This window comes from Lissotriton helveticus, chromosome 9 (assembly GCF_964261635.1).
Source record: "Lissotriton helveticus chromosome 9, aLisHel1.1, whole genome shotgun sequence".
In the NCBI taxonomy this organism is placed as follows: domain Eukaryota; kingdom Metazoa; phylum Chordata; class Amphibia; order Caudata; family Salamandridae; genus Lissotriton; species Lissotriton helveticus.
Window position 1 is genome coordinate 269,650,550 of NC_136070.1, and position 15,286 is coordinate 269,665,835.

A 15,286-nucleotide genomic window follows, 5' to 3' on the forward strand; every position below is an offset into this window, starting at 1 on the left:
ATAACATTACGAGTACCGGAGTCCTAGCGCTCACCTAGCTTCGGTAGGATATCAATAATGGCGTGTCCGTCTCCTGGTTCACTCCGAACAAAGGGGAAATTGTCAGGCATCTGGAGATTGTTTATAAGCAGCGTCGCTCGCGGCGAGGTATCGCGATACATAGCAGAAACCCGGAAGATCATGATGTGAGAAGAGTTTGACTAAAAATAGAAGACGCACTATACTGCCACCATATTGAAATGGGGCATACTAGCGAAAATCTCAATTAAAAGGGATGCAGTGTGTAAATAACCGAAAATAAAACTACCGAGTGAAAAGAAAAAGCTAAGAAGTGACAAGTGCAACAAATATACCTAAAGAACCATTTAATTAGATGACCATAGTCATTCAATAGTACTGTAGTATTTTGGCATTGAAACAAGTGAACACAAAAAACCAAAAAATAAAATAAAGAGAAAATTATTAAATCTGTAACTGATCCTGCCTCTAAATAGTGCAAAAGAAGTTATACAAAGACAGTTCCCTTAGATTTTCAAAAAGGGATTAATCAAAATATATGCATGCTAACACACGTATGATATAATAACAAATAGAATCAAAATCACATAAGATGATAAATATGTGACTCTACAAGATAGATTCCTATGTCAATACAGATATCAGAAGGGAGCTCAATTATTTGGTGACATACCAGTTTATTTCTTCGTTGAGGCCACGTTTGACGCAATCAAGATGGAAAATCCAGAACGTTTCTCGTTTTTTGCGTGTGACTTCCACTGGTTGTCCTGTTTTTAATTGAACTTTCTCAAGAATTGACCATTTTAATTTTTGTTCACTATGGTTCATGTCTACACAATGCTGTACTAGTGGTGCTAACAACTTCTTAGTTCTAATCGCAGACTTATGCTCACTGAAGCGTAAACGGAATTCTCGGCCAGTTTCTCCTATATAGGCTAATCCACAGCTACAAAACAGAATGTAAATAATATTACTGCTACGACAATTGGAAAGATGACTTAGTTTGATTTCCTTTCCGTTATGAGATGACATCTGATACGATGGCTGCATCACAAGCATGGCAGGAGCCACACCTATGGTTGCCTAGTATAATCGGTAGGCCTGTTATAGATCGTTGATTCACATACAATGGTCTCTTACTTGGGCGTATATGAACCAACATATCTTTTAAGTTCTTATTACGTCTATATGCCAACAAGGGCAATGGTAACGTTGGGACATTCTCGTCATAGTTCAGGATCTTCCAATTTTTGTTAATGACATTCCTTAATTTGAAATTGAGCGTGGAATGGTTAATTATACATGTTATCCGGTCTTGTTTAGGACGTTTGGACCCCTGTAATAATGCTTGCCGGTCATAATATTTCGCTCTCTTACAGGAGTGTCTTACAAGCCTGTGAGGATAGCCCCTTTTGAGTAGCCGCTCTTTCAGTGCGTCTCCATGTTTGTGGAAAGAAGTCAAGTCCATACAATTACGGCGAATCCGTAAGAATTCGCCAAACGGAATGGATTCCCGTTGACAGTTCGGATGGTAGCTGTTAAATTCTAAGATCGTGTTCTTAGCCGTGCTTTTCCTGAACAAGCTCACCTTTAATTGTCCACTGGTGCCATCGATCTTAATATCTAGGAAATCCACCTGGACATGGCTATAATTCACCGTGAACTTCAAATTGGGGTCACTGGCATTAAGCCAAAGGATAAACGCTTGTAACATCTCAACTGAACCACTCCAAATAAAATAAATGTCTATAAAGCGTTTCCATATAGATACATTTTCAAAAAATGGTGACATCTCATTATGGATGTGTTGTATTTCCCACTCTCCCATGAACGTATTAGCCACACTGGGGGCACAAGATGCCCCCTTTGAAGTACCCTTAATTTGCTTGAATAGGGATCCATTATATTCGAAAAAATTATTCATCAGTACCGTCTCAAGGCACTGAAGGATAAAATTATCTGGCCGGTTGTCTGGGAATCTTTGTAGTAGAGCCGACACTGCAAGTAGCGCTCGACACTGAGGGATGTTGGTATAAAATGCCTCAATGTCGAGCGTCACCAGAATGTCAGTCATTTGATTGAATGGGGTTCCCTCTATTTTATTAATAATGTCGCCAGTGTCGCGAATGTAGGAAGTATACCGATGAGTTAAAGGGCACAAAAACGAATCCACATATTTGGATAAGGGTTCTGTACTTGAGCCAATAGTTGATATTATTGGTCTCATGGGAGGGTCAGTTTCTGACTTATGGGTCTTAGGAAGACCGTAAAGGGCAGAAGTAACTGGACAGGTCTTGTTGAGGAAAACATATTCGTCATCGCAGAGGAAACCCTCAGTAAGGGCTGCCAGTGTCATGTCACGAATCTGAGCATTAAGTCTGTCAAGTTCCCTACGCTGGGCTGGTCTGTAATGGTCAGTTACTGCCAGCATACTAGTCATTTTTTGATCATAGGTACCTTTGTCAAAGATGGCGATCCTGCCACCTTTGTCACAAGGCTTAATCATGAGAGTAGAATCCTCTTTCATTCTTTTCAGGGACGTACTTTCTAACCTAGATAAGTTAAAGGATGGTTTGTACGGATTATTTACAATACGGGCAGTATCACGTAGTACACTTTGTTCAAAAATACGTACCTCGGGACCCACCATGTCAAGGGTAGGTGTAAAGGTGGATGGAGGTGTACACCTTGATACGTTGTTATCTTCCTCCATGGGGGCCCGGTCACAGAAGAATCTATTAAGTCTAACCTTCCTAAGGAAGGCGAAAAGGTCCTCATATAATTTGAATTTATTAAGACCGGTGCTAGGAACGAATGATAAGCCTCTACTCAATAGCTGTATATCTTCTGGTCTCAGTGTAGTAGATGATAGATTGTAGATGGGTAAGTCACCATCAATATCGGTGGCAGGAACAGAAGTATCATCTACCACCAGTACTGCTGGTTGTGAGTCCTTACATACTGTTGAGGAGGTTGAGGGCTCATTTGTTGCTGGGCTCCCTGATCCTGCCATCTTATGTTCCTTCCTCGATATTGGCCCCTGGGTAAAAAAAACCCTCCCATGGAATGTTCTTAGGGCAGATCTACCCCTAAAGGGTCTAGAGTTAAATTGACCACTGCCTGAGTCTCGATAATTGTCACCGTCCGAACCAGATGAGCCAGAGTCAGAAAAATTAGTATACCTCCTACGTTGGTACCCATTATAGTTGGTATTATAAATGCAATAATAGCTCCGGGTCTATCCACCACCCGGGTCTATCCACCAGTGAAGTCTCCGCCTACTACTTGGCACCTAAATCTAGTCCTCACTCAACTCATGAAAAACCCATTTGAACCAATTCATTGTTCTGACATGAAGTTCCTTTCATTGAAATTGGCTCTCCTTCTCGCCCTCTCATCGGCAAGACGTATTGGAGAATTGCAGGCTCTTACAATCCAGGAGCCTTTCCTACAATTTAAAAGGAACACTGTTATCTTGAGATCTAACCCTAGGTTCATACCCAAGGTACCCTTGGACTTCCACTTGAACGAGCCAGTTATTCTGAAAGCGTTCTTTCCTCAATCGGCTAAACCAGCGGAGAAGTCGCTGCATTCTCTGGATGTGCAATGATGTTTAAAATTCTATTTGGATCGTACCAAAGGATTTCGGAAATCCTCTCAATTGTTTGTTGCTTTTGGTGGTCCAAGCAAAGGTCTCCCGATGTCAAAACAGGGGATAGCAAGATGGATTACAAGTGCCATTCTACATTGCCATACTGCAGCAGGGAAACCACTGACTGGCATGGTTCGGGCATATTCCACAAGATCAGTGGCTTCTTCAACAGCCCTCTTTGCGGGGGTGCAGATTAAGGACATTTTCAGAGCTGCTACCTGGTGCAGCGTCCACACCTTTACTAAGCATTACTGCTTGGAATCCTTACAGAAAGAGGATGCGGCAGTGGGCCAGGCTGTCCTGAGGACCCTCTTCCAATAATTGGTGAGCTTTCCTTTCTATCCCACCTTCCGTTATTTTGCACATTTTGTATCTTTATGTCATGTTGGCTATTACAATGCATTTATTACACAAACTGTGTTTTTTATTGCTAACTGCTTGATACAAAAGCATGGGAATCTATGAAAGTTCCAATACTGGGGCAAGAAAACAAGTTACTTACCTGTAACTTTGGTTCCCCAGTATTGGTAACTTTCATAGATTCCCATGCGCCCACCCACCTCCCAGAGGAAAGCTCAGCCTATAGAAGATATGGTGACTGTTACACAACGGCTACAAAAATCTGAGGGTCTGAGGTTCCTTCAGGGGGGTTCTATGGGGTGAGGCTCTTCTGATTGGCTGATGCCTAAGTTTGGTCTCTTTTACAAAAAGAGGGTGATATGCTACAAAAGGGAATGAGGCCTAGGCCTTTTTCTTTCCCTTTTGTACCTACTGCTATGGTATTTTTGTTACCGAGACTCCCATTCCGACGACGGGGAATGATACAAAAGCATGGGAATCTATGAAAGTTACCAATACTGGGTAACCAAAGTTACAGGTAAGTAACTTGTTTTCTTGGCTTTCTCCGATAAGTAGGTTGCAAAGTGCAATATTTTGTTTGTGTTAGGGCCTCAGGGTTGCAATAAAGATGCACAATTATACCCTATATAAAAAAAAATATTTCTTGCAGAAAAGTATAAAGTAAATTGTGTATCATAGATGCATCTCTAGCCTGTAGGGTTTATATACTTATTAGGTTGAAAGTTGTTTGTAGCCTCTGTGTATCTGTTTATTATTCCAGAAGTAGGTTAACCAATGGGCAGACATCCTGGAGGAGGAACCTTTTTAAAAAAAAAAAAAATGGTAACCACTTTCCTGCACTCTTGCAGGTCTTCAATATCTCACTTTAAAGATATAAATGAGTGAGTTTCAAGCCTAACCGAAAAAAATCTTGAATGTTGAATGGCATGCGGTAATGATCAATGTCGCTAAAATTGCAGCCACCACAAACCCTAAACCTTTATGCTCTAGTACACTTGGCGTCATTAGATACCTTTGCCTAATGCAAGTATTCTTTGATTCTACCAGGCCTATTGTTACTTGTCTTTAGCAAGTCTGTAATATTGTCTTTGTTTTGCATTATTAGCTGCCTAAGACGACCTAGCTGTCTCTAGAGACGAATCTCTAGCATTCGCAAAAATATCAAAAAGATATTTTCATTCCACTATGGAAAAAATCTTCCCTTGACCCTTAGTGGTTGTAGCAATGGATGCTCATGGTTGCCTTAACCTAGCTGTCCAAGATTTTTGCGAATGTTGTTTCAGTCGAGGCTGCACCCTGTGGAGTCTCTACTGGGAGTGAATTTAATAATATGCAGATATACATACTGTGTTTTCTCACATATGTCATTAATCTTCTTTCCAACCATATGATCAGTATCTGTCAATATACGTTTTAAAAGAATTGTTAGGGGACTGATGAATAGAGGGAAATTCACAGTATAAAATGTGCGATTCTTGTGACAGCCAAAATAAATATTTGCATATAATGTATCAGCGGCTAAAAGACTCATTTCAACTACATTTGTGGTCCTGGTGGCAATAATGTAATGAAGAAAATGATTTTCTGATTATACAATTATGCACACTAAAGGACGCCTTTTTAAACTAAACTAAGGGGAAAATGAATTTCATGGACATCATATTTTGTCAAATAACGATTTCTTTCACCTTAGAGACGTATATGCAATATGTTAGAGGAATACAAGCATTCGTGCAGTATATTGCAGGGGGCCCCCTTGTGTTTTGTTATGCCACTGCATCTCAAAGAGTTATTAGATGTTCATTCTTTTATGTGAGACTTATGAGAAGCATTGTTTCCTTTTATACAGTGAGCTATGGATGGTTTATTGTGGAGCAAAATATTTGTTAGGCATGCGCATGAAACAGGGTACCGCCAGTTCAATTGAATTGTGTATATACCTGTATGCTTGTTGGTGTGTTTCAGCTTGTCAATGTATTTAAACTACTCTCCTTTTATTCTTGGCTACTTATCATGATGACTGAGGGGAATCTTATTAGCGTGCAGGCATGAGCCTTGTGAAATATTCAAGTTACCTGCACAAATATTTTTTGCTACTATCATTATCTTCGGTTTTCTGTACTTTGATATCTTTTCGATTAATACACCATTGTTTTTTCATATCTTTTATAAGTCGTTCACTGGATGGGAAGTATCTTCCTCTTTGCAAGTCTCAGGTTGAATTGGACACTTTAGTTAGATGTTATATGATTTGCTGGACCCGTGAACTTTGGTTTTGGTCAAGGCATACAACATACCCCCAACAATCATTTATGATGATAATCTGTCCATGGCAGATTGAGGCTCCTTGTTGATTTTATTTTACTGGATCTGTAGGCAACCTTGAATGGAGTGGGTTAGAAAATTTACAGCAGGTACATGAAGTTGCCGCTGATGTGAAAAAGATGCTTTTTCATCCACACCTCATAATAGATAATAGAGTAGGATTATGAGACTTCACTTCTTCCTTCGTGCATGAACATTGCAAATATGTGGGTAGGTGGAGGCAAGCATGCATGAGCAGCAGTTCATCGTGAATCACTCTTCACCTCTGATATTTTGAAAACTGTGCAGTGGTGCTTGTAGATCCGTCCAGATACTACAAAATTGCTTGTCATTCTTGTGTCTGCATGTCTCTGGACATCAAGAAGAGTCTGATGTTATATCAGATGCATTGCCCGCTCTGTAATCTGAAAGGGACAACAACTACTCGAAGCAAGGTTTATTTCTCATGCATCTCTTAGCCTTTCCATGTGCTGCATCAGCACCTAGAAACAATTCAGCATGTAGTGTGGTCTATAAAAGACCTCCGCATGGCAAAACAAGTCATATATTCAATTATTCAAAATCTTTCTTTTAGTGGCAACACTATTTTTTTTAATTAAATATAAACATACCCTGGACTTACACATTTCTCACAACACAATTTATCATACATAGTTTCATTCAATGTACTATAGCGCTGCCATGTCCCCTAAGAACACCAAACACGCTCAATCTTCATACATACCATTCATACTACTATTAAAAAAACATTGTTTTGAATACACTGTGCTCAACATTATTTCACAGGAAGACGAAAGTACATTTCTTTAACTCCTACATAAATGATTAGAAAGTATAGTAAAATATAGTACATCAGTACATCAGATTCCTTTATAACAGGTGTTCATAGTACAAATATATTTTTTCTCCTGGTTAAAAAACCTGTACATGTATCAAGCCTTTTAAATTTATCAAACACATCTTCTTGGGTGATGCACAGATGCCAATGTTTTAATAGTAGTATGAATGGGGGCATGACAGCGCAATAGTCGATTGAATGAAACTATATATGAAAAATTGTGTTGTGAAATGCAGTTGGTACATAAGCAGAAAAACATCACAGTTAGCAGGCTACTTTTTTCTTTTTGCTTTCAGCCCTCAATGGCAGTGCATCTCTTGCCTTGCTTTATATACATATATATATACATATATATATATATATATATATATATATATATATATATATATATATATGTATATATATATGCGCTCGCGTGTAAAAACACAGCCACACTCGCGGGGAGAAACTTGAACTCTCCTTTCTTGCCACAGCGTGCTTGAATAGCTGAGGAGCTCAAGAAAAAGTGATTCAAATCCCATTTCGCCGTGGTATTCCTGACGCGTTTCGAAGGCTCCCGCCTTCTCTTCAGAGGATTTGGCGAACTGATAATGGGAATGCAGGTACCAGCCCTGATAATGGCCATGGCACGCCCCTGGTGGGCAGTCCAAATGTCCCAGTGCCTGATGGGACTGGTAGTCCTGTTTAGTCTTGGCGCCCCATGTGTGGAGCAAGAGTGGTCTCCCCTCGCCAACCAGGCGACCTCACGGTGGCGGAGTAGCAGACGGATGTATGCCCGTCAGACTAGCAAGCTGGATATATATATATATATATATATATATATATATATATATATATATATATATATATATATATATTTTTTTTGATCAAGGCGACTGGTTCGCTGAAACGCGTTGGGCTGTTTTCATGTACCTGTGTGTGGAACCGAAATGAAATAAAAACACCACCTTGGCTAGTACACCCGACTGTTTGAGTGATTAATGTGCCACCTGAAGTGGAGTGCATCGGCACAGTCTTTACTGTGCTTTGTGAACCGTAACATATATATATATATATATATATATATATATATATATATATATACACATCATGTGATCAAGGCCTGGTGGCGATATAAAAAATTAAAAGAATATTTATTCACCACAAGCCTGGGTCGGCTCTCGTTTCCTGTGCTGGCAGTATCCTGGTGGAGCAAGGAGGAGTGTCTTGATCACTGTTGGTGTCGAAAAGCGTAGCGTTTTGCAGTAAATAAATCTTTGGTGAAGAATTCTCAACCTCTGAGTGTGCATCGTTATTCAGGATTGGACGTAATTAAAGTAACCGGCGTTTGGTTTCAGCCGACATGTGCATGCATGGAGATGCATGTACGACTATGCATAATTAATGGAACATTTTGTTTGTGGCCAATGCTGCTCAACATTGACAAAAAAAAATTGTCAACAAAGATCAAAGGGGAAACCCATTGCCTTTACTTGTTGAAACATCAGATGCTTCTGTTCCAGAAAGGAAGCAAAAGGTTGAGCCATGCACCTCTCAGGTGTTAAACAAGTATACAAATCTACTGAACGTATATTAAACGTAACCATTGTTGTATGATGCTAATCCTACTCCAGGTGGTATGTTGTGGCTCTCAAATACAACCTACGGATTAAATAAAAGAGGTTAATATTGCACAAAGTTAATTAAAGTGATGAAAGCAGCCATAATAGATGTCATCATACTTTAACCCCGTCTAAATGTATTCCCATAGAAAGCAGCAATATTACCATGTATAGTACATATGCGAATGTTACTGTGCCTGGGTTTAATCTATAAGAACAAATTGGTAGTTTTCATGAATTGCTTGGTATTGATTATATGAATTTTACATTTGGTAAAAGACTACTCATTCATGCTGTTATAAGACGTACACCCTTCTGCTTATATAATCCCTAATGGGTTTGATGGTTATAATGTTATTTGATTTGATTTTTTAATGATTGGCACAAAGAAAAAAGAAGTTACTCTTCAACCATAAAATGAAAGATGACACAGATAGTGTTTCATTAACTTTAAGATGGAATAATATATGAAAACAGTGTTAATACATATGTTGCCCCAGTATTGGAACTTTCATAGATTCCCATGCTTTTGTATCATTCCCCGTCGTCGGAATGGGAGTCTCAGTAACCAAAAATAACATAGCAGTAGGTACAAAGGAGAAAGAAAAGGCCTCATTCCCTTTTGTAGTATATCAACCTCTCTTTGTAAAAGAGACCAAACTAATCATCAGCCAATCAGAAGAGCCTCACCCCTTAGAACCCTCCTGAAGGAACCTCAGATTTTCTACCGCACGTTGTGCTTAGGGAGTCTCCTTTGAGCTCTGCTCAATCTCAACTCTTTCCAAGTGTTTTCTTCAGGATTTCTCTTCAGAATTGATGGCTGTCCCTTCCAGGATGTCTGATAAGGAGAAGAAGAAGGCCCTTATCAAGCCATGCTCCACCTGTGGCAAGAAAAGATTGTTTGTTGAGGATAGGCATAAAGATTGTATATATTGCCTCTATCCTGATCATAAGGCTGCGGACGGCAGGATCTGCCGCACCTTTTCTACCAAGACCCTCCGGGACCGTGAGGGTAGGCTTCTTACCTGGCTCCAGAAGTTGAAGTCCAGAAAGGACACAGTCTCCAGTGACAGTGAAGACTCTTCTTCAGCCTCATCTTCAAGAAGGTCAGTCAAAAGGGGTAGGGTTTCCCCTGCCCCTTCCCCTTCTGTGGAGCGTCCATCTAAGGCCTCAAAAAAGACCCCCAGAGAGTCTGAGAGCCAAGGTCCGGTCGAATCTCCTCACCACGGTGAAAAGGAGAGGGAGGGACCATCTACACCTTCTTCTGGGACAAAGACTGCTCCAGCCTTCAAGAAACCATCTTCTCAGTCTTCTGAGAAGTCTGACGAGTTCCAAGTTGTGGACGACGCAGCTGAAGGCTTCGTCGACGAAGGCGTTGAAGCCCAAAGTGTAAGTGGTGCCGTCGACGGTACGATCGACGGTACGATCGACGTCGACTGGGTCGTCGACGATAGTGACAGTGACCTCGACGAGGATGTCGACGACAGCAGCGAGGACGAAGATTTCGTCGACGGCGGTGACGACGACAGTATCGTTGTTGAGTGCTTCGACGACGACACTTTGACGTAGACGGTAGCAGGAGAGACGACGGTCTCGTCGTCGACGGCGTCGACGACACCCACCTCGTCGTCGATTGTTCGCTCGTCGACGAGGTCTACTCCGTCGACGACGACGGCGGCATTACCAGGAACAACTTCATTGTCGACGGGATCGTCGACGAAACTGTCGTCGACGGAAAGAATCACTATTTCCATGAGATGGATTACACCTGACATGACATCCCCGAGGAGAGTTACCCCCTTGCCTCCAGCTCTGCTGTTAGAAGAGGATGATGACGACTCAGATGAGGAGGATCAGGTCGCGTATGGATATGCACACAGTCCTTCCCAGCTTCTAGTAAAATGTCAGGTTACGGATTCCGAAGGAGAGTACCTGCAGGAATGTGGGGTATCAACATTCTGCTCAGCCACAGGAGTGCACGAGGCAAGAGATGGTGTTTGTACCATCTTCGCTCATACAGTATCTCCACAACATGCTGCAGGATTACAAATCCAGATGTTCACAGCCTGCTGCTATTCCAACTACGCAAGCCCTGCCGGTCCCTACGACCCCTGCACTGGTTTCTCCAGAGTTGCCGGCTCAGGTGATATCTCAGCCGCAAACACCGGTTCCACAGGTACCTTCAATACCACTGGACACTCACGATGATTCCTCGGATGAGGATCAAAACTTTGATGGCAGACCTAATCAAGGCATAGAATGGGACGAGTATGTCATCCCAGACCCGGCTTCACCATGTCCGGATCCGGTGGACTCCCCTCCAGTTGACATCGGGGGGGTTCCATAAGTTGATGGAGAGGGCCTCTAGCAGATTCAAGCTACCAATGCCTTCTGTTGCCACCGACTTTAAAGAGCCTGATAAGAAGGTTACTAGATCTATCCCCATTGTTCAGCATGTTTGGGAGGAAGGCCTTAAAGCAATGAAGAACCCAGCACAGTGGTCCCTGTACTACCGCGCCTCGAAAAAAAATACAAGGCACCTGAGGATGGTCCGGCGTCTTTGACAGGGCACCCAAAACCGCACTCTGTGATTTCACGAGCTGCACAGAGGAAGTCACGCAACCCATCAGCTCCTTTAACAACTCCTCCAGATAAGGAAGGTAGGATGTTAGACAACGCTGGGAAGAGATTTTCTTCTATGGCTAGTCTTTTTGGTGCGGGCAGCAAATGCCTTGGCAATATTGGGCAGGTATGATCGCCAACTATGGTGTGAAATTTTGCCCCATCTAGATCAACTGCCTCAGGAGTCAAAAGGCGACGCAAAGAAAATTTTACAAGAAGTGGAGGCAACGTCAATGGAGAAAATTGATTGTGCCATGGACATCGCCACAACTGCCTTTCGATCGCTAGCTGGTGCTGCAGTTCTTCGTCGCCAGGGATGGCTCAGGGCGACTTGGTTCAGACCTGAAATCCAGAATAAAATCCTGGATCTACCTTTTGATGGAGAGGCGTTGTTCGGGAAACATATCCATGACACTCTCCAGGATATCAAGAAGGATACCGAGATGGCGAGGTCTCTAGGTACACTACAGTACCGAAAAGCTCCTTTCAGAGGTGCCAGAGGTAAGAGTACCACGTACAGAGGCTCTTACCAGCAGCAGCGATACCCATCATACGGATCAGGCTCACAACAATACCGCCAGCCTTATCAACAAAGAAAAAGCCAGTCCTCGAATTTCTCTCGATCGAATAATAGAGGAAAACAAAATCGCCAAGGACGGGATACGTCCAAGAGGCAATAGCGGCATCCTGGCTCTTCCTACTGTGCACACCTCCAGAAGATCATCGGTAGGAGGCAGGGTATCTCAATACCTTCAGAATTGGTCCAAGATAACATCAGACCGTTGGTCGCTAAACATCATTTGAAAGGGCCATACTTTGGAATTCACACAAACCCCACCATCCAAGCCCCCGGCCGCCACCCCATCAAAACATCTGCGTCTCCTGCGGCTCGAAGTTCATCAGATGCTCCTGAAAGGTGCTATAGAGCCGGTTCACCTCCTCTCAAAGAGGGGAAGGATTCTATTCCAGGTTCCTCCTGGTGAGGAAGACGCTAGAGAAATGGCGCCCCATTTTAGATCTCAGGGAGCTCAACACCTATCTCATTTCCTTATCCTTCCGGATGGTCTCCCTTCAAGACATACTACGTCTCATCAATCCAGGGGATTTCATGGCCACGCTTGATCTCGACGATGCGTATTTTCACATACCTATTCACCTTGCGCACAGAAGGTTTCTACGGTTTACAGTAGCCAAGAGCCACTTTCAATTCAGGGTTTTACCCTTTGGACTTCGCTCAGCTCCAAGAATCTTCACCAAGGTGCTGGCACCAGTGGCGGCGTTTCTACGGAGGAATCACTTTCAAGTCTTCCCTTACCTGGACGACTGGTTGATGAAGGCTCCATCCAGGGAGGCTGCGAGGGAAGCAGTCAATGCATGTCCAAACCTTTTCCAGAATCTGGGCCTTACTGCTATGTGATTTTTGGTTACCGAGACTCCCATTCTGACGATGGGGAATGATACAAAAGCATTGGAATGTATGAAAGTTACCAATACTGGGGAACCACAGTTACAGGTAAGTAACTTGTTTTCTTCTCTGAAGGTAGATACAAAAGGATGGCATCCATTTTGGTTACTTTCATCTCTTAACATGACTTTCTAATATTTTTTGTGTTAAATGTTTTCAGTTTTTCAATTTTTTTGTCACCATGAATGTAGAACTATAGCTCTGATGAAGAAGTTAATCTGGCAAAACGTGTTGTCTGTTTTTACCTCTGTCGATATCAGCTCATTCATTTTTCTATGTAAGACCAACTTGGAATCTAGTGGTCTAAAAAGATTTGTGAAGTTTCATTCTGGTTGCCATATCAGAGAAGAAAAATTATGATTAAGCCTATTGTAATTTTCATGATTTGTCATGGTAATGAACTGATTACGATTAAAATGTTTGTACAAAGGAATGCTGATAATATGTATTTATATTTTTCGATCCTGTATTAAATAAAATATATTACTGTTTTAAATTAAATATTATTTTTTTGTTGTTGTTGGTACTTCATGACTCCACCCCTACTGCAATACCTTATTGGTGTTTTTGGATTACATGAGGCAGGTTTAGGGATAGCTAACCTGATGGGTTTTAAAGTCCTTGCAAGGCCACCATTATACACTTTGTGGATACCCTTTACGTTTCCCACAAAAATAACCTACTCTTAAAATAAAAAACGTAAAGACGTTTTTGACACAATGTTTCCTTAAATGATCCTTCAGTCTGAATGAAAGGAGTCTTTTTAAATTGGGCACCCCAAAAAAGTACAGTAAATGAAATTCTGTCTGTCCGCAACTGCAACGAATTAGGCAGGGGCAAATATCCCAAAGGAGGATCTTAAGCAGAGGGGACAATGTAAAAAACCAAGGCAGACCGAGTGATAAGAGGGTGAAGAGAATAAACATTAAAGGGTAAATAGAGCAAAGGTAAGAAGGGTAAGGAGTAGGAAGGAGAGACGCCAAATGGATGAGCCCAAGATGGAGAAAGGCAAAACAGCCACAGAAATTAAGCATAACAGGTAGTGAAATGGACATTCAGGTGGGAACAAAGCTACTTAAAAGAAGGCATGAGAAAGAAGATAAGGCTTGAGTTTGGGTGCCCCAGTCTGAAAACAAAAGGGGAAAAAACGACTGCATGGGGGCGATATGTGGTAACTCTAAAAAAACAAAATGAACGAAGACTTCTGGGAGAAATTTCAGAAAAACACTAGGGCCTCTCATCTGCTAAAAAAGAGTATTGATGTATCCCTTGATATTTCATTTTCTTAGTTTGCTATTGGGAAGGGACAGGTGTTTACAGTGTAAGTCGACGGTTAACATAGTGCTAGTCTGAAGAAATCTTGAACAGAGCTGGACTAAAGTCAGTGGTATGTGAAGTCACAAGCTCTCAATGAAGTGTAGATGGGGATATGGTGTATACAAGTAAAGGGGATCCTCTTACATCCATTGTTCCTTACAGTCATCACTTACTCGTGCACTCATTTTTCAGTCTGGTGAGAAGTCACCATTTCACAAAAGTAATATTACGTCTGCAAAAAAGCTTATGTCAATACCTTGTATTCACCCTGCACCATGTCCTACTACATGCATTTAAAATCTGTTTTATTGTTAATATAGGGAGAATTTATCTTTGAGTGGCTCATTCTGGTGGGTCCGATTCATCATCCTCAACATCTGTCTCTTCATCCTCCTCTTCTTCCTTACCACGCCTGCCATCATCGTCAACACCATGGATAAGTTCAACGTCACCCACCCTGTGGAAAGCCTGAAGGTGAACAAATCTATCCGAAAGGCGCCGCTTCTGCTCCTTCCTTACTCTCTCCTTCGATGCAAGTGCAGGTGTTTTGACTACGCTCGTATTAAAGTAGACCTTGACCTACAACGTAGGGTCCACATAACATGGTGGGTGTCCACATAAATAAATCCACCTTTAAAATTCACACTAATCAGCTAGTGAAACAGTGGCATGAGCCTATAACTTATGGGAAAATTCTTTTAGAGAGTCTAAAGGGCTCAATAAAGCCATCATTATATTATGAGTGACCTCCTAATTCCAATGGGGCCAGAGAAAAGTACCTACCAGCCTCATTGGAATTATGAGATGCATGAGAACCCCCTAAATCTCTATACTTTTACCTAGGAATTTCAGCTGCTTAAAACAGCTAAAATCTCTGGGTGAAAGTACAGAGAAAATGAGGAATTACCGTGACTCAGACCTAAAAATACAAATTCCACTTGTAGTTCCTCATTTCTTAGTGGACCCTCATACCATATTCACAAACATTGTTGTGCAATACTAACTCTAACCCCATCATCTGACTCATCATCAAAAATGTGCACAAAAAGGTATATTAGCATGCAGAACAATATTTGTATTGATCTTTT

General features: G+C 41.7%; 1 protein-coding gene across 4 annotated transcripts in view; it reads left to right on the forward strand.

Moving 5' to 3' along the window:
- The window catches only part of TMEM63C (transmembrane protein 63C), a 739,018-nt gene that overhangs the window by 552,042 nt on the left and 171,690 nt on the right, over positions 1-15,286 (forward strand). For all 4 annotated transcript variants that reach the window (XM_078659954.1, XM_078659953.1, XM_078659951.1 and 1 more), the window contains one exon: positions 14,519-14,672. In XM_078659954.1, coding sequence (XP_078516080.1) covers positions 14,519-14,672 — 154 coding nt within the window. The remainder of the gene's footprint in view (positions 1-14,518; positions 14,673-15,286) is intronic.